The 24,330-nt window shown below is 36.9% G+C and overlaps 4 protein-coding genes and 1 long non-coding RNA gene across 5 annotated transcripts; 3 read left to right on the top strand and 2 right to left on the bottom strand.

Moving 5' to 3' along the window:
- Window positions 1-124: 124 nt before the first annotated feature.
- On the bottom strand, window positions 125-1,706 carry LOC120274907 (protein MIZU-KUSSEI 1-like). The gene is made up of 2 exons (XM_039281448.1): window positions 1,620-1,706; window positions 125-676 (listed from the first exon to the last, which is right to left on the bottom strand). Exons 1-2 carry the CDS (start codon window positions 1,704-1,706, stop codon window positions 125-127), a joined length of 639 nt encoding a protein of 212 aa, XP_039137382.1.
- Window positions 1,707-1,771: 65 nt separating this feature from the next.
- On the top strand, window positions 1,772-3,749 carry LOC120274724 (plastid division protein PDV2-like). The gene is made up of 3 exons (XM_039281261.1): window positions 1,772-1,983; window positions 2,762-3,446; window positions 3,526-3,749. The coding sequence occupies exons 1-2, from the start codon at window positions 1,819-1,821 to the stop codon at window positions 3,419-3,421; spliced, it is 825 nt and encodes a 274-aa protein (XP_039137195.1). The 5' UTR covers window positions 1,772-1,818; the 3' UTR covers window positions 3,422-3,446; window positions 3,526-3,749.
- A 2,824-nt stretch (window positions 3,750-6,573) lies between these two features.
- LOC120274725 (hemoglobin-2-like) lies at window positions 6,574-7,553 on the top strand. Its single transcript, XM_039281262.1, is given in 6 exon segments — window positions 6,574-6,761; window positions 6,866-6,980; window positions 7,119-7,154; window positions 7,156-7,236; window positions 7,398-7,430; window positions 7,432-7,553. Coding segments are annotated over 6 exon segments (474 nt in total). The 5' UTR covers window positions 6,574-6,666; the 3' UTR covers window positions 7,546-7,553.
- Window positions 7,554-8,018: 465 nt separating this feature from the next.
- LOC120274906 (zinc finger BED domain-containing protein RICESLEEPER 2-like) lies at window positions 8,019-12,508 on the bottom strand. The gene is made up of 2 exons (XM_039281447.1): window positions 11,257-12,508; window positions 8,019-8,656 (listed from the first exon to the last, which is right to left on the bottom strand). Exons 1-2 carry the CDS (start codon window positions 12,506-12,508, stop codon window positions 8,154-8,156), a joined length of 1,755 nt encoding a protein of 584 aa, XP_039137381.1. The 3' UTR covers window positions 8,019-8,153.
- A 5,720-nt stretch (window positions 12,509-18,228) lies between these two features.
- LOC120274443 lies at window positions 18,229-19,180 on the top strand. Its single transcript, XR_005540932.1, has 3 exons — window positions 18,229-18,271; window positions 18,971-19,039; window positions 19,140-19,180. It is a non-coding gene; the product is annotated as an uncharacterized LOC120274443 (long non-coding RNA).
- The last annotated feature ends 5,150 nt before the right edge of the window (window positions 19,181-24,330 follow it).

The raw sequence follows: 24,330 nt of genomic DNA, 5'->3' as shown, positions 1-24,330 counted from the left end.
TCTGATGCATAAAAGTAAGAGTAGCAATGCATTTTTTTAATAATAATAATAATATTAATATTAATGGAGTGCGCATTACCCAGAACGAATTTGGATAAAAGAAATAAAATAAAGAATTAGTCAATTAGCCGCGGAGAAAGAAGAAGCTGATCTCGGGTCCGAGGCAACTGGTTGGATCCACGAGATGGTACGACTCAGAGTCCGGGGAGCCTATCACTCGCTCAAAACTCCCACGCATGTACATGAAGGCACAAGCACTGGGACCCGCCGTCGCCGAGTCTAGTTTTGGGGGGAGCAACAACCCGGCACCCGTGGACACCGGCCGCACTGCCTCTAGTGCCCACATGTCAGCCTTCGTAGCCGCTCTGCGTCTCCCGTACCCGGTTTTGCTCCCATTGCAGCGAACCATCCACGACGGCTCGTCCAGCAACGAGCCACCTCGAGAGTGCTCGGCGGAGCATTCGAACGTTATGCGGCAGACGCCCTCGAGATCACAGGAGGGTAGGTCGATGAGCAGCAGAGGAGGGTCCGGAGATAACGGTTTTTGGAGGCAAAGCCTTAGCCTGTTGTCTTCGACGGAGCCCCATGGACAGAGGATGGTGCCAACCACTGTGGGGGGGGATTCACGAGAGAAGAGAAGGGGAATGACGGGGCCCACATGGCTGCAGCACCGTATCTGTCACCCAAGACACCAGGTCCCACCATGATGTTACTACGCTGTCTGCCATTTTTTCTTCCTATTACTATTATTATTATTACTATTACTATTACTATTACTACTACTATTAGCACCTTGCTATTAAACTACAAATTACTTTTTCCCAGATACATTTGTAATCTGAAAGCAACAAACAGAAGATTTGATTCGTCCCGCTGCCGCTGAGAAGGCCGAGGATCAGGTTTGTTACTATGCCTGGTGTTTACCCGTTCTACAATCTGTTTGTTCAGCTATAGGCCTGGGATAATATTTTTATGAAAATTTAATTAAATTCCACACACAAGAGAGACAACAACTATAGCAACAAGTTAAAAAATCAAATCAAAACACAATATAATTTAAAAAAATTTAATATACAATGAAGAAATTTTTATTAAAATATTAATTCTAAAAAAATAAGATAAATAAATAAATAAATAAAATGATGCCATCATAACACCTTAATATAAAAAACTTTAAAAATAATTAAAAAATATCTTTATTCAAAAAATAATAATTTAATTACATTAAATTATTCCTTATAACTTCTTGTGATTACTGCACAATTTTTTAGTTGAAGAAAAAAAAAAATTGTTTTTAGATAGTGAAACATAATCACTTTTGTGATATAGTAATGTTTTTTTTTTTTTAATTTTAAATAGCAACCCTTGCGCATCAAACAAATCCATAATCTTTGAATTTTTACGGCTTAACTTGGAACAGTAAAACAAAGTATAACCAAGTTAGATATTTTGTCTGGTAACTCATGAAAAGAACCGTTGATTATTGGCAGCTTGGGGTTCCATTAATCCTTCAAGTCCATTGATTGATAAGAATAGTTAGCTTGGGGTGCCATTATTATAAGGCATATGCGCGTCCGATCCAATAACGGGGGCAATGTGGTTGGATCCCAAGTTCCAACCAATAGGAATATAGGATACTTCTCACATCTGATCAGGCAGAGCACGCTCACTTCTTTTCTAATCTCTCCTGAGTCCTGATATAACATCAAGTATCAACCACAAACACAGTTATACAATACAATCCAATCACAATCCAATCCCAGAGACACGCACACAGCACACACACACACACACACAGAGACAGAGAATTTGTGAACGATGGAGGCGGAGGAGATCGGCAGGGTGCTTGGTCGATCTTCGGATCTCCGTTCCAAGTTCAACGAGTGCATTCGTAGCCGTAAAGGAGGCGAAGAAGAGGAAGAGAGCATCATCGGCATCCGCGACGCTTTTGAGTCGTTAGACCAGCAGCTCAATGCCTTGCAGGTCTCTCTTTCTCTCTCCTTGTTTCCTTGCTAAATATTTTAAGACCCAAAATTTGAGACTTACCTGGCTATGAATTTCGTAGAAATTTCACATATTCAGTACTTTCAGTCACTGAGAGTTCAGTACTGAGGATTGAGGTGAGCGAACTCGCAACCACTACTAATTGGGATCTTTTGTTTGCTTCCTTCCACAAGGAAATATTATATTTGGGCTATTGTCTTTTTGGTTTTTTAATTTTATATAATTTTTTTTTTTTGACATAAATTGGTATTTGGTAGTAATTTTCTTCTGCGCTTATCCTTATTCAAAACAATCCCTTCGTCCATGCTATGTCTTATTGCTGCATGTCTTTTTTTTTTTTTTTAAAGTTAATAACGCTACTATCTGGTTTGTGATGTAAATGATCAAATTATTCTAAACAATTCTGCTGTTTGTTATTCTTGTTTGAAGATGCAAGTACTGATCTAGTATGAATATCTTTAACCTCAATCAATCTTGTGAATACTTTTGCATCCAATCTGATTCTGGTCCCTTCAGCTATTCTCTTCACGCTTGTACGTGATAATCATGTATTTTCATGTTTCTGCTTGAATCCCAGCAACTGGCATTGGATTCAAAGCTGAATTTCTATATTGAATAGTCTTATACTTTTTAATGCTCAATCGAGTACTATTGTGCTTAACTGAAGAATCAGAATGATACATAACTAATCCTTATCACTACAGTCTTCTAGTGTAACCTCTTGAAACTTGAAAGTGGTATCCTCCCATGTATACAGGCACTGCGACAACAACAAATACATGAGAGAGAAGCAACACTTGCCCAGATTGATAGCAGCTGCTTGGCATTGCTTAATAAACTCAAGGAATACAGAGGGGAAGAGGAGTTGGAGCTTATTCATGAGGTTTCAATCTTTGCTGGAGAAATCTTTGAACATCATGATGACCTCCTCCTACCACCATGCCCAAGGCATCTTCCAGACTCTATGTTGGATGGCATCTATGCTTCTCACCTCTTGTGTAGATCCAAGCTCTTGCAAACTGGGCTCGCTGTTGGTCACACTGATGATACCAAGAAGAGCATTGATGAATCAGAGAAGAGGCAGAGTGCTCAGCCTCTTGGAAGTAATGGAATTGGGATTGGAATTGGAATTGTGGGATTTGTGACTAGGTCAGTTATTGCAATTGTTGGTCTTGTGTCTATTCTGAATTTAGCTGGTTTCAAGCCTTGTCATAATATCTGGGAAAGAACGATTAAGGCACTGCAGCAATTCAAATTCTCAGCCGCAGTTCAACGGAGACGAATTTCAATGAAGTGCCCTCCTGGTAAAGTTTTGGTGATTGAAGATGGAAAACCACGCTGTATGGTGAAAGAGCGAGTTGAGATACCATTTGAAGTGGATCTTAAGACTCCAAATGTTACTTATGGTTTTGGATGAATAATGGATACAATCTCATAATAAGGTGAGCTTCTTTATTTGTTGTTGGTGTTTTTTTTTTTTTAAAGAAAATTTCTTTTTTTTTTATGCTTCTAACTGTGCAGTGCAATGGGCAATTTGATATGATCATTGTGGGATCAGTTTAGACATTCTTGGCAGCTGTGAACATTCATCCTAGTAAATCTGGTGGGAACATAGAGTACTGCAGGTATGGACAACAAGAGAGGATGACCGGGCAGGAATTCTTATTAGTTGGTTGATTTTATTGTTAGTTTGCAAAAACAGGGAAATATCTGATCAACGTTGTTCAGTAAGAAAAAAAAAAAAAGTGCATGTTTTCTGTTCGAGTCTATCACCATTACTTTGTCGAGGGAAGCTGTATTGGTTCCCCATCGATCTTCTCAATAGCAATACGGGTTTTATAACTATTCATATATTTGAAAGAGCTGCCGGTACAAGTTTCTCAATTGTTGCACTTCACCTGATGATCTGATCGCCATTAAACAGATTGCTCCTAATTTTATCAGGATTAATTTCTGAACTTTATTTCATGTGTATATATACTATATCCTATGAAATGTGTAAAATTCAGTCCTAAAGCTATATGAAGTGTGAGTTTGTTCACATTTGATAGCTGGATAAAACCACAATCGCATTAAAAGAGAAACAAAGACAGAAACAAAGCGATAACAACTCCACTAGAAGTGGAAGTTTGTTCACATTTTCTTCCTTTCTTTTCAATGAATGTTGTGGTTTATATATATATATATATATTTGTTATAATAAAAAGAAGGCTGTTCACACTTTTTTGAGAGAATTTGGGCGATCACTTGCATCCATGCATGTGGATGAATACTTCCCCAAATTAGATTGATGATTCATCTTCCAAACATAGAACTTCAGGCTGCCATTGATGATTTTAAACCTTTCAGATCAGATATCATCTGCTCTTATAATTTTAAACCTTTCAGCCAATTGCATGTGGATAATTTTTGAAAAGGTGAATAAACCACTACAATTAAAAAAGAAATTGCATATATTGATGTGCTAAAGAGAAAATTGAGAAAAAACAAAAAAAAAATATATAATTTGAATCGACAAAATTAATAATAGTTAGCATAAGCAACTGTTGATAATTAAAAAAACTCTGGTTAGCAAAAATTGGGAGAAGGTGCAAGGTTTACTGTAAATTTTGTTTTTGGTAAAGATTGGAAAAATTTTGATTTTTAATAAGTTAAAAATTTAGATTTTTTTGTAAAAGAATTTCAGGCTAAACCCTGCCCTAGTAAATAAAAATTTTCTTCTTATTATTATTTTTATACTAGAGAAACGCTTGAATGTGTTGATGGTAATACCATCCAGTGGTGCATCAAAATTCTCCCTCTTTTTATTTGAAACTTTGCAGGAGGATAAAATTCTCACCCTTACAAACCTGTTTAAAAAGAGTGCATCAATCTTAACATTTCAAATCTTGCGCCCTCTGTCAGCAACGCTTCGAAAATCTAAACCACCTTTTCTTAGTTGTGTTTTCTCTAAAGCGCATTTGGGCTTTTCTCCCAGTGCTTTAGACTCTAACTCTACTCTACTAATCGATCCCTCGTACTACTGGACAACATGGCTATCATCCTACTTCTCAGACCGAGATTCACTAGCGATCTTATCTCCCGAGCTATCCTTTGGAATATACTGAGGTGAAAGAAATTCTCGTATTTTTCGTTCGAATGCTTCTGCAGCTACAATGATTATTTTTAAGATGCTAACATGTCTTATCTCTTGGTTCCAAGACAGTAGATGATAAAGACTAAAGCATCATCTAAATGAAACTTCGTAGGAAAAATCATGTGACTACTCAAACTTTCAGCGCTATATGAAGTCTACTCTAGCTGAGCGATCATGACAACTGGTCTTTGCTCCCGGAGTAGGCGTTCGCATTGTTTGTCTAAGCAGCTAGAGATGTCCCGATTGACACCTCCGTCTCCTTAGTTCTCTTTCATTTGTTTTTTCTTTAACTTCTTCTTCTCCTCACCCCAGTGAGAGTGAGCTTTTATTGTCATAGCTTTTATTTTTGTCACCGCTGTTTTTCTTTTAATAAATTTATGATTTATCCACTTTTATCAAAACATCAGGGTAACCGTTTTATGTACGAAAAATGATTTTATATTTCCTTAACCAGAGAACCCTCAAATGTCACCATCATTGTCATAAAAAGTTAAAAAACTCTTTTGGATGTATCGGAACATATATATATATATATAAAACTTTTTTTCCCCTTGCTATGTAGTCGTCTTTGAAAAACTGATGATCTCATCCATGATGCACTTACACTAGCATTGTCTTGATCTCTTTTTATAAAAATACCAATTTCGTCAATGGAAGAAAAATCAGGGAAGAGAAATCAATTTTGTAACTGAACTATATAATATATGCATTCTAATCCGGGTAGTTAGATGGAAGCCTTCTTAAGAAAGTCATGTTGTTTCCTTTGATTAATAATACAGACTTCCTATAATGACTTTCGACATAAATCTTTGCAAAGTTGTATTGTTCTCCTTCTTGTGGACCTGCTTATCTTTTAATATATTTATAATTTATTCATTTTTTCTAAACAAAATATTGCAAACTAGAACTATATAGAACTATATATATATATATGTATAATTTTGGAAAATTATTGATGGATAAGAATATAACGTGATATGAACTATGTTTATGTACATATTTGAGGTTATATTCAGTCCATTAATTTTTTTTTTTTAAATAAAATGAATAAATCACAGATTTATTAGAAAGATAACAGTGAACAACATGTCCAAAAGAAAATTAAAGAACCCCCTCATCACTTGATCCAGTCAGGTCGGGGCATATAGAATTGTATCGGTTAATTAATTAAATATTAGGGGTATGTTCATTGAATCAGTAATTAAAAGAAGTGGAGCACCGAGCGAGCACATGGTTTCTGTCTGGTTCAAAATCTGTGTGCCAGGCAATAAAATTATCTGGTCGACCTTTCGTGACATCTGTTGGTCACGACTCACGAGGGACCTTTTGCCCCCAAGGTCATCTCAAGGCCATTTCCTTCCTTTAAGCAACTCTCATTCATTCCCATATACTTCCAAAATTTGCACATTTATGTTACCATTCTTATCATGCCCATGTGTGTCTATATAAACAAACATTCAAATGCTCTTAACCCTGTCTGCGCACCAACATCAACAAGAGAAGAAGTATCAAGGAAAACAAATTAGATGGGTTTCACGACAGAGCAGGAAGCTCTTGTGGTCAAGTCATGGGAAGTGATGAAGAAGGATGCTGCAGCTCTGGGGCTCAAGCTTTTCTTGAGGTGCTGTGTCACCTGATTCTCTTTCATCAAGTATCTTTAATTATCCATTAATTGTGATACTAGTGTTCACTTAATTAATTATTTCATGAGATTCCCAATTTTAGGATTTTCGAAATAGCACCATCTGCTCAGCGCCTCTTCTCTTTTCTCAAGGACTCTGATGTACCTCTCGACAAGAACCCCAAGCTCAAAGCCCACGCTATGGCTGTCTTTGTTATGGTATATATGCATGCATGCATGCATGCATGCGTTATAATTGCTGTGCTTCTCTGTTTCTCTGACTTTCTAGCTTCATGATGGAATTGAACTCCTAATTAAAATTAAACATTGGTTTGATACAATTTATGATTTTTATAGACCTGTGAATCTGCTGTACAACTGCGCAAAGCTGGAAAAGATCACCGTGAGGGAGACCACATTGAAGAAATTGGGTGCAACTCATTTCAAGTATGGCGTGGTTGACGAACATTTCGAGGTGCCTCTTCTTTTGACTATATTTATTATATATGGATATGAGTTTATGTGAAATTATTTAGTTAGTTAATTTTTGTGCATTTATTAAAATATATATATATATATATATATTAGCAAACATGCTATTAATATGAAGATAGAATGGGCCATCAATATGTACAGGTGGTCAGGTTCTCACTGCTGGAAACGATAAAGGGAGGCAGTTGGCGATATTTGGTGCCCGGAGATGAAGAGCGCATGGGGAGAAGCCTATGATCAGCTTGTTGCTGCCATTAAAGTAGAAATGAAACCCCTCCCTTCCTCCTCTTAATTACTTCAATTAGGGATTAATTTCACCCGTGGTTTGGCATTGTATTTCTAATTTTTGTATCCTCAAAAATAAACGCTGTGAATAAATGATGGTTGTGAAATGCTTGAGATTTGACCAGTGATGCAGTCGCATATCATGTGCCACTGTCTCTTGTTTGACCCGCGCACTTATACGTTTCTCTATGCTTGTTCTTTGGTTTTGAGCCGGAAAAAAACTTGTTTGTCACTGATACCATATAGGACTCCACGGATCAAATCAGGTGTGTTAGCCGGAAAGATAAATGGGTGTGACTACTCTTGTGGCGTGCCGCGTGCGAAAGAAAAAGCTGGCGCTGAACAGTTTTATCAAAGAAATTTAAATAAATAATTGTTTATTACTTAACAGGAAGAAAGAATGCTTCACCCGGTCCGCTCAAAACCAACATGAGCAAAAAATCACGATGGAGCCAAGAAAACAAGTGAAAAAAAGAAAAATTTAAAGTGATAATATCTCGTTAATTAGATAGATTGCAAAAGACATAATAAACAAGCAGGTGAAAACTAAGGCACAATCCCACAAAATAAGCAAGCATAACATACAGTAGGCGGAGACTGGAGAGGCGACCTAAGCTAGTAAGGGCTCTGGCCCTGCACATTTCCATGAGGGAAGTAGAGGCAGATGGTGAGCGTGGCCCCTTCTTTGGCGCAAGTGGCCTGTGCGCACCCAACCTGGGTGGTTTTCCGCCAGACCACCTGTGTGTATGTGCCGCACTCGTGCCCTGCCTCGCATGTATTCTTGGCGTGGTTGTAATACTGTTTCTCATCCGCCCATGAGCCCACCACTTCAAAGGGCTGGCCGGGTAGCTCGCCCAGGCCTGGTTTGCCCCATACAGGGCTGGAACCTAGATCTGCGAACTCACAACCTTTTTTGTCCCGCTGGTATCTGACGAACAGGCTCGCGTCCGAGTAAAGCTTCGAACTCCAACTCAGAGGTGCCACATTGACTGCCGCCCGGGCTTTGTTGTGGACCGTGAGGAACTGCTCTGTCGCGTTGGTAGCAGTCGTATTGGAAATAGGCTGAGCCGAGGGAATAGGGACTGAGGAGAGGAGGACGTGACGCGCGCCAGCCAGGCCTCGTCATGGTCATGCATGATGGCTGGAACCAGGAGGATCCAGTTCCAGCCTAGGGAAGAGATGCTGTTGGTCAAGGGAGCTCATGCCAATGCCTATGTAAACCGGAGCTCAGGATCAGTCAGGACCTGCTCAGTTCCACAGCCTGATAGAGGTGAAGAGTCAGCGAGCGAGCGAGCAAGCTTCCCTGCCTTAATAATAATTGATTATGGAGTCGGAGTGGCACTCCCCCGGACGGAAGTGCTTGTGAAATTTACCGACACACTCCTCACACTCTGCGCAGCTGTAGCCTGTAGGCCCGGACCGTGTCTGTGTCACGTGATGAGATTGAGAGTGAGGTGAAAGGCATCTGAGAGCATTAATGGGCTTGTCTCTCACTTTGTAGCGCCTTTACCGTGAAAATTGACGATCCGCTCCACGTGGAAGCAAGCAACTTTTTCGGCCTAGTGTTTCCAAAACGCAATTAAACATGGCGGTAGACCAATACCATCATGTGTCAAAGACCGTATCCCAAAAAAAGGCACTTGCAGGAGCGACCGGTCCCATATTTTTAATTTAATTTTTCCCCGATCACCATCACCAGATAAAACTAAGCCATCAAACTGCACTGCCCTCGTGAACCGGGATTATAAACCTTGTTTATTGAACAATAGTGGAGTAGCTCTTGGCTTAAGTTTACAAGTCCATAATGACGTGGGAGCGTGCAAGCAGTGTTGAGTTCCTCCATACAACCTGAGTGTAGTAGATGTCGCAGATTGTTGTTGCCTTCGGCAAAACGCACTCCTAGCCGCTAGTAGCCTAGTACTCGCATCGCTTTGCATTCACCCACAACGCCACGACTTGGGACGTGGTAATGGGGTCGCTAGCCCATACCTGGTTATGGGCCCCCATCATCCCCAACACGTCGCTCGGATGCTCACACCCTCCTCAAGCGGCACCGACTCGCAAAAAGCTATGCGTTCTTGCCGAGTGTTTTGCATCTGTGGTGAGGGGTGGACTCCGTGACGGGCCTCGGGTTATGAGCCTCGAGGAACACCTCCCGCCTCGTCGCCTTTTGTTGTGTTCGGCATGACCACCCGGGCCCACCAGTGAATTAGTGATGGTTCATGGTTGGAACTTGGAAAGAGACCCCCAAGTAATAAGGAATACATGAAATAACATACACCCAAAGAAGGGTGCCCATCCGTCCCATCGCCTACGTCCCCGACTCGAAGATAGTAAATAATTGGCAATAGAGCTGGTCGTTAGTATGACCTCGCGGTCATCTAAATAGTGTTTCGAGCAGCGCCATGGCTCATGACACTTCCCTACTTTTTATTTAAATTAAAACGCAAATATGCAACAAGATGAGCTCATAGGAAAAATTACAAATAGACAAGGAAAAGCGCAGATTTATGCTATCCATCAATGATCGGTGCAAAAGAAAGCTTCAGACCAAAATCAACCAAATCATGACTTCATTTGAAGCCTCAACAAGAGAGACCATTAGCAAGCTGCATTGCATCTAGTTGTCATTAGGGGTGTAATCGATCGAGTTCAAGCCGAGTAATAGCGAGCTCTAGCTCGAGCTCGACTGAAAATTCGATACTCGATACTCGGCTCGAACTCGACCGAGTATACATAACCAAGCTCGAGCTCGGCTCGATACACTATTCGAGCTACTCGAGCTCGATCGATTAAGCTCGGAAATGTTGAAAATGATCATAAACAATTATGCTCGAGCTCGAGCTCGAAAATTTTTTCCATTGATTTTCATAAAAAAAAAAATCAATTTTTTTCATCCATTCTAAAATGACTACATTCAAAAAATTTTAAAGGCAACAAACACAATTCAAACTTAACCAAATACAAGAACTAGAATAATAACATTCTATAATTTTTCAAAGACAAACAAATACATTCATATTTGATGAAATGCAACATCAACTAAAACAACAACATTCCAAAATATTGTGAAAAAAAAAACAAATAGAACTCATACTTAAACAAAAAACATTTCAAATAGTCCAAATAAGTCCATAATTATAAAACAAGTAAGTCCATAGTTAATAAGTCCAAGTAAAACAAATAGAAAATAAACAAGTGCTAATACAATTCATTGACAACAAACAAATAAGTTCATAGATAATAAGAAAACAATCAATCCACCATCAACATCCATTATCTCAAAAATATATGTTCTTGAAAGTAAGGGTTTGGCCCAATGTTTCCATCAAACCTATACAAAATTACAAATGAGAAATTAGAAAACAAATCATTTTAATCATTGATAGTAAGGATGAATAAACTTAAATGTTACTTACATGCAAACATAATTCTTCATACCATTTTAAACTTGAGCTTCAAGGTATGTCAAGTGAAATCTCAATTGGTTTCTTCTCCTTCTAATATATACAAAGTGAACAAAGAATAGTCAAAAATTACATTAAAACAAGAAAAACCATGAAAAATAAAAAATTATATTAAAGCAAGAACAATTATAAACTCACTTTGTTTTTCTTCTTCACTCCATGAAGATTTCGACACCAATCTCCTCCACAAAGCAATGATTGCACTGTCTCTGGAGCCAATGAAGAACGATAAGTATCAATCACTCTACCACCTGCACTGAAAGTAGCCTCTGAAGCCACTGTAGTAATAGGAATAGCAAGTATGTCACGAGCCATTCTAGATAAGATGGGATATTTTAAAGTACTTCCCTTCCACCATTCTAAGGCATTAAATTGATCAGGATTTCCTTCAAAAATGAAACAACCTTCAGCTAAGTATGCATCCAAATCTGACTGTTGTGGAGAGGCTTTTTCAATAGATTTCACATAACTTGAAAATTCGGACCAACCTGACGAGCCTTTGCCACTAGTACCAACATCATCATTATTATGCATTGGAGTTTCACCACTATGCTCATTGCCATGTTGACATTCACGAACATATTCTTCATAAATCTCATGTAGAGCTTCTCGAACTTTAGCAATATTTTCTCTTGCTTCTCTATCGGAATACATCCTTGCAAAAGTGAAATCAACAACCCTCATTTTGCATCTTGGATCCAAGACGGCGGCCACGGACATGAGCAAATTGCATTCCCCCCAATATTTATCAAATTTAGCCTTCATTTTGCCAATCATTGCTCGAATAAAGTCATTTTCATCATTCGCCCTTTTGTCTAACAACATTTTCACCCGATAGACTTCATTGAGAAACAAATTAGAAGTTGGATAATCACTACCGGAAATAATATTTGTGATGGCATTGAACACTTCTAAAATTTCACATATTTTCTCCACCTTTTCCCAATCTTCGAGGCATGGGCAACAATGATAAAGGATTTCCCGATCTTTGAACATTGGAAAAACATCTTTAAATTTCATTGCAACTGATAGCATTTCAAATGTTGAATTCCAACATGTCTTGCAATCAAGAATAAGTTTTCGCTCCGGCAATTGTAGTTGTTGCACAATATCAGAAAATGACTTCAATCTTGCTTCACTTTGATTAATAAACTTCACACTTTCATGAATATCTTCAATTATTTCTTCAATTTCAGAAATACCATCTTGCACCATGAGATTAAGAATGTGTGCACAACAACGAACATGAAATAACTTTCCTCCACAAAGCAACCTTTTAGTTCTTGAAAATGTGTCTTTAAGAATCCTGATTGCCACATCATTGCTTGAAGCATTATCAACAGAGATAGTAAAAACCTTGTTCTCAATTTCCCACTCCTTCAAACACTTAAAGATGCCATCAGCAATCTCAACACCACGGCGAGGAGGTGGAAGGAGAACAAAATTGATAACACGCTTTTGCAATCTCCAATTATGATCAATAAAATGAGCTGTTAAGACCATATACTTGATCTTTTGATTGCTAGACTTCCATAAATCCGTTGTCAAGCTTATCTTGCTAATATTCTTGAGCAATGTTTTCAATTTTTTTCGGCTTCATAAACTTGCATACAATCTTTCTTGATAGTAACCCGCGACACTTTTTCCCATTCAGGCATTCCACATCTTTGCATCATATTAAAACCTTCCTTTTCCATTACTGAAAAAGGATGCTCATGCATCAATATCCAATGTGCAGTTGCTTCTCTCATTTTTGCCATGTCAAACTTGCCATTTGTGAGAGCCGGTTGCATTTCAACATCCCCATTACCTCCTTGTATAGGTTGGAAAGAAATTTTTTGTTGTTGATTTTGATAAATTTTTCTCTTCATGCAAGTTGACAAGTGCCTTTTAAATTGAGTTGTACTCTTGCTAGCATTTATAGCCAACTTCCTCTTGCAATGAATACATTCTCCTTTTTTAGAACCATCAGGAAGATCAATTTCTTTAAATTCCAACCATACACTTGAAGTCTTGGCCCTTTTTTTCTCATTACCTTCCTCTTCTTCCCCCTCACCAAGGTCAACAATATCATAACTCTTTTCAATTGGATCATTACTTTTATTTGCATTCCCATCATCACCATCAAAACTTTTGCTCATTGAAAAATCACCTTCCAACACGGCCCGACTAGTTGATGAATTCGTTCCGGGATGAAATGGTGTAGATGAGAAATTTGGTGTGCTTGATGACATATTGCCTATCACAATAAACAACCAAATAAATAAATAAATCAACCTTTTTGTATTAGACATGTACTACTAAAATAAATCAACCTTTTTGATGACATATTGCCTATCACAATAAACAACCAAATAATAGCATGGTTAAGATGTACGACCTTTTTGTGCAAATCTCCTATTGTATTAGGCAAGCTCAACACCTTTTTGCAAATCTCCACTTGTTTGTGCACATGAAAGCACTACCACAAAGGATGAAAGCACTACTTTAAATTTTTTTAAAAAACAAGCAAATGGTTTGAATCAAATAAATGCAAAATAAACAATGAACTAGTGATGACATAAAACCAAAAATACCTTGTTAATTTGTAGCCACTACCTTTATTTAAAAAACAAGCAAATGGTTGAATCAAATAAATGCAAAATAAATAAATAAATCATGATCAGGATGACATAAAACAAATAAATGCAAAATAAATCAATAAATAAAAATAATAATCAACAAATTATTAATATATATATAACATAATAATTATTTTAATAAATTTCTATTCTAATACGGTAAGACACTGATAAGTTATTAATATATATATTAATTATTTTAACAAATTATTAATATATATAACATAACAATTATTTTAACAATTATTTTAATTATTTTAATACACACAATGAAGTATTGCCAGTCTCCAATCTTGTTCCTTTGTGTACCAAATACCAATAAGTTATCACATGAGAAGACAAATTTTAATGATCGAGTCATGTTGCTATTCTTTGAAAGTGAAATATTCGAGTAAATACAATAATAATTAACCATAGGTTGAAATGAATCTTGTCTAGTTATATGTTCCTTCAACAAACATACCGTCTCATACACTATGACTGTTTTTCTTTTCTTTAAAATATACTCTAATAAGAAAGAGGTGATAGAAAAACATACCATCACCTTAATACAAGAGTGACAGTGACACCATTTTCCATACCCATATATATCAAAAGGGGGGAGTATTTTTGAAATGTGTGGATGATTTATTCACTTTGTCAAAAATAAATAAATAAATAAAATATATAAAATAAAGATATTTTAGCTTTAATTTTTAAAATCTGAACAAACTAAATAATATTAAAACTGAAAACTGAATAAATTAAGTCCTGGTGACTAAAATAAAAATAGTTCAATAGAGACCTAATTTTCAAATTTAAAATAATAGTAATAATTAAACAATTAGTCTCAATTATTAAAGATTGGTTAATAAGCCCACCTTTTTCACATTGTTCTACCCAGAAGCCAATAATCAGATAAATCAAGTTCAATCATATTCTTTAAAATGTCAATATAATTTTATAAAAAATTCAATCTAAGCAACTCTAAATTATATAAAATTAAATGAAATGAATGCAACAAATGATTATCAATAAACGGTTAGCTATAAACACCCACTATTTAAGAGAAGTCAGGGATATACACAAACATAAAATTAACACCCAAATATAAAAAATAAAAAAAATAAAACAAAAACAAGGGGAGGAAAGAGAAGGCAAAGGATATTATTTGTTTGTTGAAACAGATGATGTGGCTGGCTTCTCAACAAAATTATCTATGTGAAAAACGACGTAATATTCAACTAATTCCACCGCCCGGTTTTACGAGACTAATATAGAATTTTCAATGCTAAATGTTTGAAGGCAAAAGCTCACTGGCAGATGGAAAAATATGTCAGCAAGCGGAGCACTCTCAAGACAAAAGCAGTTTGTTTTCCATTTGTAAATTCGTCGTGAAGTCAAGGAAAAGCAATGAGCCAAGCTAACCTGAATTACTCAACGCAGACGATACTTGACGAGTAGTGCTTGGCTATGTTCTCGTGTTTTAAGAAGACTTGAAGGAACCTGCATTATAAGATTAAAAACAAAAAATAAGAACTGAAAATTTGAATTATAAATCATGATAGAGAATCGAGCTTGAAATTTGCTCATGAGTCATGAGTTGGAGTGCATGGGTCAGTACTATCAAATGAGCAAGTTATGAGTGAGGGAAAAATAATTATACCTTCACATGATGTGGCATGATTTTTAATATCAAAAGGCACATGAAGCCATGCCTCGGTGGGTACAGCAAGAAGTTGCCCAGCTTCATCGGTGTAGACATCGACGTATCGTTGAATATGATATGAAAAATGCTCGATTCCTCGCCCGGTGTGACATTGCAATGTTTGTTCCACCAAGGTTTCACACATAGAATAAAATTTCATCAAGATAGCCACAATTCACAATCCAAATTTACTTTTCAGTTTCTCCAAATGGATACACACAACACAAAACTACAATCACAATAAGAAGATGATCTTTCTCAACATGGCACCTCATCAAAAGCTTTCATCAGTTGACAATTCAAGTAACAAACAATAAAAACTCCGACTTTTCTCACCCGAATCCATCAGAGGTTCTCAATCTCCATGACGCTCTTGATTTTAGGGGCGTAGAGAGAATAAACCACGGCTTGCCTCTTGGCGATCTCGAGCTGGGACTTCCTCTCCGCGAATGCCGATGAGATCGATGAAGCATCCGCCCGAGACACGAGTCTGAAGAGGATCACCAGAGATGGCATTGATGGAGATCAAGGATTTCAAATTTTTATCGGAGATGCGAAAATGGAGACGAAGAGCGAGAAAGAGGAAGCAGTAATGGCGTTTCGGGAATTTGCAAGCTCACTACTTGGTTTGGCACCTCACCGCCGGTGACGGGCTGACGGCGTTTAGGGTTGAAGGATGGGATGAATTAGGCTAGGATGGGGATGATGGGGCGGCTGAGTTACGGGCTCAATTCTCTTTCTCATTCGTGAGAATGAGAGAAAATTTTGTTTTGTTAAAAAATATTAATATTTTAACTTTAAAAAGATATAATGGTAATTATATAATAAATATTATATATATATATATATATAGTCACTACTCGATTAGGCTCGCGAGCACTCGAGCCAAGTATCTAACTACTCGAACTCGGCTCGCTCGACTACTCGAGCTACTCGAACTCGAGCTCGGCTCGACCATGACCGAGTCGAGTTCGAGTTTTCACCGAGTCGAGCCCGAGTAGCTTGCGAGTAGAGGTGTATCATTTACACCCCTAGTTGTCATCACACACTGGCACAACGCCACCAATCAATCACTTAATTTATGAGAATCTGAAGTTAAAAAGTTACTTTCCTCGAGAAAAGAGTCCTGGGGCCATCATAGAACAATGACGGATAAAAATTTCCAAATGAAAGGCCCTTGCGAAAGAGCGTAATTGTCGGAAACTAAAAACCTATGTACCCTCGAGCAGAAAGACATCACTCGGACATATACAGGCACAACACAAAGATCACCACATAATATAGAAAATGCACTTGGATGGAATTGGACTTGGGATACAGTTTAAATAAAAAAAGAAAGTAAATGAATGATCCACAACAGGCTAGTGTTCCATCTTAACTACTGGTCGTAGATGGTGACTCGGTCATGGCGAGGAAAAATTGAAGCCAATCCTTTTGCACGGAAAAAGTGCCTCCACAATTTGAGGACGCAATGAACTCCTATACTCATCGAGAACCTTGTTTCCTGTCCCTGCACCAAATATGGAGCAACCTGGACCGACCATGGACATTGGAATTGTGAGCCCCACCCCTTAAATTAGATCCTAGCCGTCAATGCAAGCTTTTTCAATCAGAGCCATTGATTTATAAGATTTTAAAACCCTTGTTCTTATCCTTACGGTTACCAAATATCACGATATGATTGCAGCTCCACCGCCATGACCTCTTATAAAAAAAAAAAACCCTAGCCCTCTTTTCCTTTACTTCATGGTGGTGCCGGCGGCAAGGACGAGTGGATCTTCTTATTGAGAGTTGTTTTGCTTCTTTCAAGGTAGGATCTTTGAGCTTGTTGCATAATTAATGATTATTATTGATGTCGGTTGGCTCTAGATTTCTTTCTTTCTGAAACCCTAAAATTTGTTCTTATTTGTGATTCACCTTTAATCCTTAGATTTAGCCCTTGAGTTTCTAGGGTTTGTTCCCAATTTGTAATTTGAAGGAGTTTTGTTTCTCTTTTGATGTATGCACCTAAGCATATTCTTAGGATCTTTGACCGTGATGCTTGTATAGATTTAATCACATCTCAAGGATGAGATTTTGCATGATATATTTGATGTAATGTGAAGTATAGTTGATTGAGGTATAATCTTTCGCCATGAGAAAGGAATTGTTAGTTGATTTAATTTGAGAGGTTTCAGATTTTCGTTTTTGACAATAGCAGAAATCCCTCTCCAATTTTAGAGATCTTAGATGAAGAATTTGGAGGAGAGTAAAATATGAAAGTTGTATATTTTGATGTTACCTAAATACCTGCAAAATTTCAGATTTATTGCATCTGTAGTCTGTGAGATATAGCATTTTTAGTATAATTGTCTCGGATGATATTTCTGTACAGAACTTGAAGAATCATGGCCAATTTTGATGATAATAGATATTGAATTAGATAAGGTGAAAAATAAGAAAGTCGTTAATTTTTGAGTTGTCTGATTGTCAGTAAAATTTCATTAAGTTTGGAGTTGTAGGTTAAGAGATATGCATATTTTAATAGTATATGTCTGAATTATAATTTTGCAGAAATAGTTAGAGATTCAATTGAATGTTATAAATTGAGTAGTACTCTAAATTATGTGAATTTCGGCTATGTTATAGTGTTAGGTGTCTATTATTCCCATAATTTTTAAATTTATGATTTGGAAAAGTGTGAGTGAAGTTTTGAGGGTTTTAGTACTCATTGATCATGTTGGAATTATTGATTTGACTCTTAGAGTGGGTAATTGCTATTGTACCCTCACAATAATCAATATTTGGGGGTGTAGAATAATAGTTTGAAATTTTTGCATTTGTACCCTTTTGAAAATCTTTTTAATATGCTATTGTTTGTTAGCCTCGATTTTGCTATTTAAAGCTAATAGGATCTCTTCCCAAATATAGGACATGCCAAAGGTGTAAGGTTTGAGAGTATTTTTGGGCGTTAATCAGGTAAGTATCTCACATATAAACCCTATTATATGTATATACTTGAAAATTCAAGTTTTGTGAACTTTTGGAATTTTTTTAAAAGAAAAATTACTGATTATTTTTGACATATATATTTTTGAATTATTTATTTATTATACTGTTCATGTTTGTATTCCATTAACTGGTGTATTTTTGATATGACAAAAATTGGGATCATGTTATTCTGTAAAATTCTTGTACTTTGCTTATTTTGAATTTTTGTTAGTTCATCGTTTTGTGAATATGCCGTATTTTGACATAGAAACTAGTCCCCAATTAACTATGCAATAACCCTCATCATTGGGAGGGTTAAACAACTGGCACGTGATCGACATGTATTTTGTTATAGAAACTATACTTTCCCATCGCTTTGCCGTCGGTGAAGAATATCGACCTTTGATAATTTTTGGCTCGTGTCATCGAGGGTAAAAAAATATGGTTTTTGATAAATTTTGTCTCGGGTCACCGAGGGTAAATATATGAATTTTGTGATTTTGTTTTGGCAATAGTTGTTTGGGGGACCTATATGCTCAGTTTTGATATCTTTGTTTGCTTGAAATAATTCTGGTTTCCGATTTTCTCATTTTGATAAATTATGATTTTGTATAATTGATCCCTATATTTTTAGTGGGTGCTTACTGGGCTGTCAAGCTCATAAATTTTGTTGATATTTTTTTTCAGATCAGGAGTAGAGGTCAGTGGCAGATAGCTTAGCAAGGATCGTTGGGCCATCGCCGTTTTATTTAGCTTGTAATAAGTCCCGATTGTTGTGGGCCTAGGTTTTATTTGAATAAGTTTATATTTTTATTACAATCCACTGAGTTTGATTCATTGTTCTGTTTTGGATTAGGATTTGAGGCCTTGTATGCCTACTTGGTTTCGGCCTTGTAGGTGTACGGCCGTTTGTCAGCGTCCCGATTCCATAAAACTGGGTTCGGGGCGTGACAAATTTAGTGGTATCAGAGCTTTAGTAAAATTTTGATAATATTAGTGTGTTCGATAATCATTTTTCTCTTTTCATTTCGTTGTCGGAAGTTGCATGTAAGGATTTGAGTGTTTGATTTTGATATTTTGAATTGATGAAAAACTCTTACTTTTGTTGAAATTTGTGATCGGATCTTGTAGGATTGTATTGTGTTTTATTTTATTTGACTTGGCCATTTGGTCTGAAGAGAATAAAAGGATTTCAAATTTTTAGTATGATTAGAAAAAAAAATGATTAGAGTTAAGCTCTTGTATGGTTGTATATTGAAGCATAAGAATTGTGACTTTCAAGATTTTGATTTGAGTTTCCTGAAATTATGCCCTAAATTCAAAGACTTAGAAATAGAATTTGGAGAAGGTTACAACTAGAAAATTTTATCACTTTTCCATAGCTAATCACCTGTAAATTTTTGAAGTTATTGGATTTACAACCGATGAAATATGTTCGCTTAAGTAGACCCTTCTTGGATGTTGTTATTGTGCAAGACATGATAAAAGAATTGTATTTTTATGATTTTCGAGGTTGAATTGGCCAAAGTACAGAATACAAAGAACATTTGTTGTGATCTTAGCCACATGTCTATAAAATTTCTCTATAATTGGATGTATGTGTTGGATGATATTCATGATTTGGTAAAAGCAGGCTGAAGTTTAAATGTACAAAAATTTGGTGAATTTCATGTTGATGCTATAATTTGAGATAGGCTAAGAATATTATGGAACTTGATCACATTGTAGGTTGGTGAGTCTAAATTTATTTGAAGAGGAATTATGATGTTTGACAAGTTAAATATTGCTATAAAAAAAAAATTTCCCAGAGGTTAATGTGTGCATGTTCCTGCCCTTTGCTTGTTTTGTTGGGTAGTATTTGGTACTTTGAGTGGCAAGATAATGATTGAAATTTTTTTTGAGGAGCAAAATTCTTGTAATTCGATACTTTTCTTTGGTTTTCTTGAAACTAAGAAGAGGCTCTGAATGATATATTTGACATCTTCGTGTGTTCATTTGTATTGATTTTAGTGAATTAATGGTCAATTTAGAGAATCATTATGTACTTGGAAGGTGAATTAAGCTCCATTGATGTAATGCTACAAGCAAAAAGATGTAAAGGATCATACTATAGTGTTTAGGAAGATTTAAGCAATTTTGATGATTAGACTCCAAATATTTGATTGTGGATAATTCAAGAAAGTTTAAGCTTGGTAGATACTTGGTGGCTCTTGGTTTCTCCTAGCTCAAGATATGAGGGTCAGAACAGAAGCTACAGAATATTGCTTTTGTTTCCAATATAGCTTGTCTTAGCTATTATTTTGGTAAAGTTGTATTTTTTTTTTCTGATTTATGCTCATTCTTGAGACTCTCTTGTACCTTGAATTTGATCATAGTGGAGCTTGGATTGGTCAAGATCGACCCGTGGTTTTTTTCACCCTTGATTTAAGGGGTTTTCACGTAAAAATTTGGTGTTTTTGTGTGATTGCAATTTTGGTCTTGTTAGGTTGCCTCATTCATCTCAGCAAATGTCGGGATTGTTTATTTGTTTACAATCTATTGAGATTGTTGCTTAATTCCCATCAGAGTGGTATCAGAGCTAGGTTCTCAATCTTTGTGATCATAGTGGTTTTCTTGCTTGAAAGATGGAGGCAAATACAAAGATGGGGATGATTAGTTTTGAATGGAAGCAATTATCATCTTTGGAAAGGGAAAAATGAAAAAAATTTGTTGTTTTGTCAAAAATATGCACTTACGTGTGTTTGTCTGAAAGAAGCCAGATTCAAAAATCGATGAAGAATGGGCATTTGCGGATCAACAAGTTTGATGGGTTTATTCGGCAATATGTTGATGATAATGTTTTACAATCATATTGCTAATGAGATCCAAGCCAAAAATTGTGGGAGAAGATTGAGTCTTTGTATGCTTCAAAGTCGGGAAACAACAAGTCAGATTTTGTTGAATTCCATGATGAATTTGAGATATAAAGAGGGAACTTCCATATCGGATCACTTGAATGTTTTTAGGGGCTTTCGATCGGGTTTGTCGGGGATGAGTATTAAATTTGAGGATGAAATTCTTGGACTTTCGTCGTTGAACACACTACCGAGACATGGGAGACATTTCGGGTCTCAATAATAAATTTCGCTCCGGTGGTGTGGTGTCTCTAAAGTCAGGTAAGAGTAGTACTCTTAATGAGGAGATGAGAAAAGAAGGTTCAATGTTCTTCTTCTCAACGGAGGTTCTCGCTCATGAAGATCGGGGAGAAATCTTCATAGAAATCGAAAAGGTAGAGATAAAAAGCGATAGCAAGTCCAAGTCCGGACACAAGGATGTTGAATGCCATTATTGTCACAAAATGGGGGCACATAAAAAGGAATTGTTTCAAATGGAAGCGAGAAAACAAGGGAAAGGGCAAGCGTGAGAAGAAGGATCAAGATGGTGATTCTCAGATCTCATCGCTACTTCGATGATTTGGTCTTTACTCATCGAGACCGATATAATCAACATTGTATCCGATGAGTTAAGCTGGGTTGTGGATAGTGGTGCTACTTTGCATGTGACGCCAAGGAAGGAATTCTTCACATCTTTCAAATCTGGAGATTTTGGCTCATTGAAGATGGGTAACAATGGCATTGCAAAGGTGGCTGGTATTGGAGATGTGTGTCTACAAACTACCATGGGTATGAAGCTACTTCTAAAAGATGTAAGGTATGCTCCTGATGTTTGCTTGAATTTTATTTTCGGGCTAGCAGACTTGATGATGACTGGATATGACAACTCGCTTTGGTGGTGGAAAATGAAAATTTACCAAAGGAAACATGGTTGTAGCCCGTGGAAATAAAGATTCTAAGTTGTATTGGTTGAAAGGTGTTGTTCCTAGTGATGATGTGAATGCAGTAGATATGGAGGCATCTTACTTGTGGCACAAAAGACTTGGTCATATTAGTGAAAAAGGACTGTCTAGCTTGGCTAAAAAGAATGTGCTTCCGTGATTGAAGAATGCGAGAGTTAGAGAGATGTTCTCACCGTATGGCGGGAAAAACAAAGCATGGTAACCTTTTAAGAAGCATCCTCTTCAAGGAAGTCGAGTTGCTTGAGTTAGTACATTCAGATGTTTGTGGACCTATAAAGGTAAAATCTTATGGTGGCGCCTTATATTTTCTAACATTCATTGATGATCATTCCAGGAAACTTTGGGTCTATGCTTTGAAGACCAAAGATCAGGTGATTGAAAAATTCGTAGGAATACCATGCCTTGGTTGAAAGACAGATCCGGTAAGAAGCTCAAATGTATCGGGAGTGATAACGAGTGGTGAGTATTAGTGGATCTTTTGATGCATATCGTAGACAACACGGAATCGAGACCCACGAGAAGACACCTCCCAAAAACTCCTCACTAATGGTCCGAGGCAGAGAATGAAGTAACATTGATGGAAAGAGTTAGATGCATGCTTTCGAAAGCAAAGTTACCTCAAATGTTTTGGGGTGAGGCATTGTGTGCGCAGACGATATGTGATCAATCTTAGTCCTGTTGTGGCCTTGAAAGGTGATGTGCCAGATAAAGTATGGTTTTGGAAAAGGATGTTTCCTATGACCACTTAAGAGCTTTTTGGTCTGCAAAAACATTTTTCATATTCCAAAAATGAGAGGTCTAAGCTTGATGAGAAGACTAGACAGTGTATCTTCGTGGGCTATGGTCATAATGATGAGTTTGGGTATAGATTGTATGATCCAGTGAAGAAGAAGCTGGTTAGAAGCCGTGATGTGGTATTCATGGAAAACCAAATGCTTGATGACATTGATAAGGTGGGGCGTAAAGATCCCTTGAAGACTTATGAGTTAATTAATGCAGAGCCGCTCATGTTACACCAAATCTAGAGACAGTTGATATTGATGTTCATAATGATGATCAGCAGCTTGGAGATGAATTAGATGTTCCAAGAATGGATGTGCAGATACAACTCGAAAGCAACATGAAGATGAACCTCGAAGATCCACCTCAAGTTCCACTTAGAAGGTCTAATGAGAGAGAGACATGTGTCCACCGTGATATCCATCCGATGAGTATGTGACCTTGATCATGGGGAGAACCAGAGAATTACAAAAGAGGCCATAGAAAGTGATAGAAATTGATTCATGTAATGGAAGATGAAATGAAATCCTTAGATGACAATCATACATTTGATATAGTCAAGTTGCGTAAAGGCAAAAGGGCCTTAAAGAATAGATGGATTTACAGGGTGAAATATGAAGGAAATTTAGCATCTCCTAGATATAAAGCTAGATTGGTGGTGAAAGGTTTTAGTCAAAGAAAGGGGATCGACTTTGATGAGATTTTCTCACCTGTTGTGAAAATGACATCTATTAGAACTGTGTTGGGTTTAGCTGCAACTCTAGATTTGGAAGTTGAGCAAATGGATGTCAAAACTGCATTTCTCCATGGTAATTTGGAGGAGAAAATTTATATGGAACAACCTGAGGGTTTCAGGGTGCAAGGCAAAGAAAATCATGTGTGTCTGTTGAAAAAAAGTTTGTATGGCTTGAAACAAGCTCCACGACAATAGTATAAGAAGTTTGAATCGGTTATGATTGAGCAAGGCTATAAAAAGACTACTTCGATCATTGTGTCTTTTGTAAAGCAAGTTCGTTTGATGGTGATTTTATTATCTTGCTATTGTATGTTGATGACATACTTATTGTTGGGAAAGATTTTTCTAAAAATTGACGAGTTAAAAGAAGCAACTCGACAACTCATTTGCTATGAAAGATTTGGGATTAGCAAAGCAGATATTGGGTATTAGTATTGTGCGTGATAGAAAAGAGAAGAAGCTTTGGATGTCTCAAAAGAAATATATTGAGAAGGTGCTGGAGAGGTTCAACATGGGAATGTCTAAGTCTGTAAGCACTCCTCTAGTTGCACATTTCAAACTGAGTGTTAGTCAGAGTCCTTCAATTGAGACCGAGAAGGTTGACATGGAAAGTGTTCCTTATGCATCTGCTGTTGGAGTTTAATGTATGCCATGGTGTGTACTAGACCTGACATTGCTTATACTGTTAGCAATGTT

Source organism: Dioscorea cayenensis, chromosome 13 (assembly GCF_009730915.1).
Source record: "Dioscorea cayenensis subsp. rotundata cultivar TDr96_F1 chromosome 13, TDr96_F1_v2_PseudoChromosome.rev07_lg8_w22 25.fasta, whole genome shotgun sequence".
In the NCBI taxonomy this organism is placed as follows: domain Eukaryota; kingdom Viridiplantae; phylum Streptophyta; class Magnoliopsida; order Dioscoreales; family Dioscoreaceae; genus Dioscorea; species Dioscorea cayenensis.
Note: the sequence above shows the minus strand (reverse complement) of the source record. Positions and strands in the feature narration are given on the sequence as shown.

Excerpts from the sequence above, each read along its gene's own strand:
- LOC120274907 (XM_039281448.1), bottom strand. The coding sequence starts at position 1,706 with ATGTTATATCAGGACTCAGGAGAGATTAGAAAAGAAGTGAGCGTGCTC. Across the intron at positions 677-1,619 it reads AGTATCCTATATTCCTATTG|ATACGGTGCTGCAGCCATGT; the intron begins GTTGGAACTTGG and ends CTTGGGTGACAG.
- LOC120274906 (XM_039281447.1), bottom strand. The coding sequence starts at position 12,508 with ATGGTCTTAACAGCTCATTTTATTGATCATAATTGGAGATTGCAAAAG. Across the intron at positions 8,657-11,256 it reads AGAGGCTACTTTCAGTGCAG|GCCTGGCTGGCGCGCGTCAC; the intron begins GTGGTAGAGTGA and ends GACCATGACGAG.
- LOC120274724 (XM_039281261.1), top strand. The coding sequence starts at position 1,819 with ATGGAGGCGGAGGAGATCGGCAGGGTGCTTGGTCGATCTTCGGATCTC. Across the intron at positions 1,984-2,761 it reads AGCAGCTCAATGCCTTGCAG|GCACTGCGACAACAACAAAT; the intron begins GTCTCTCTTTCT and ends CCATGTATACAG.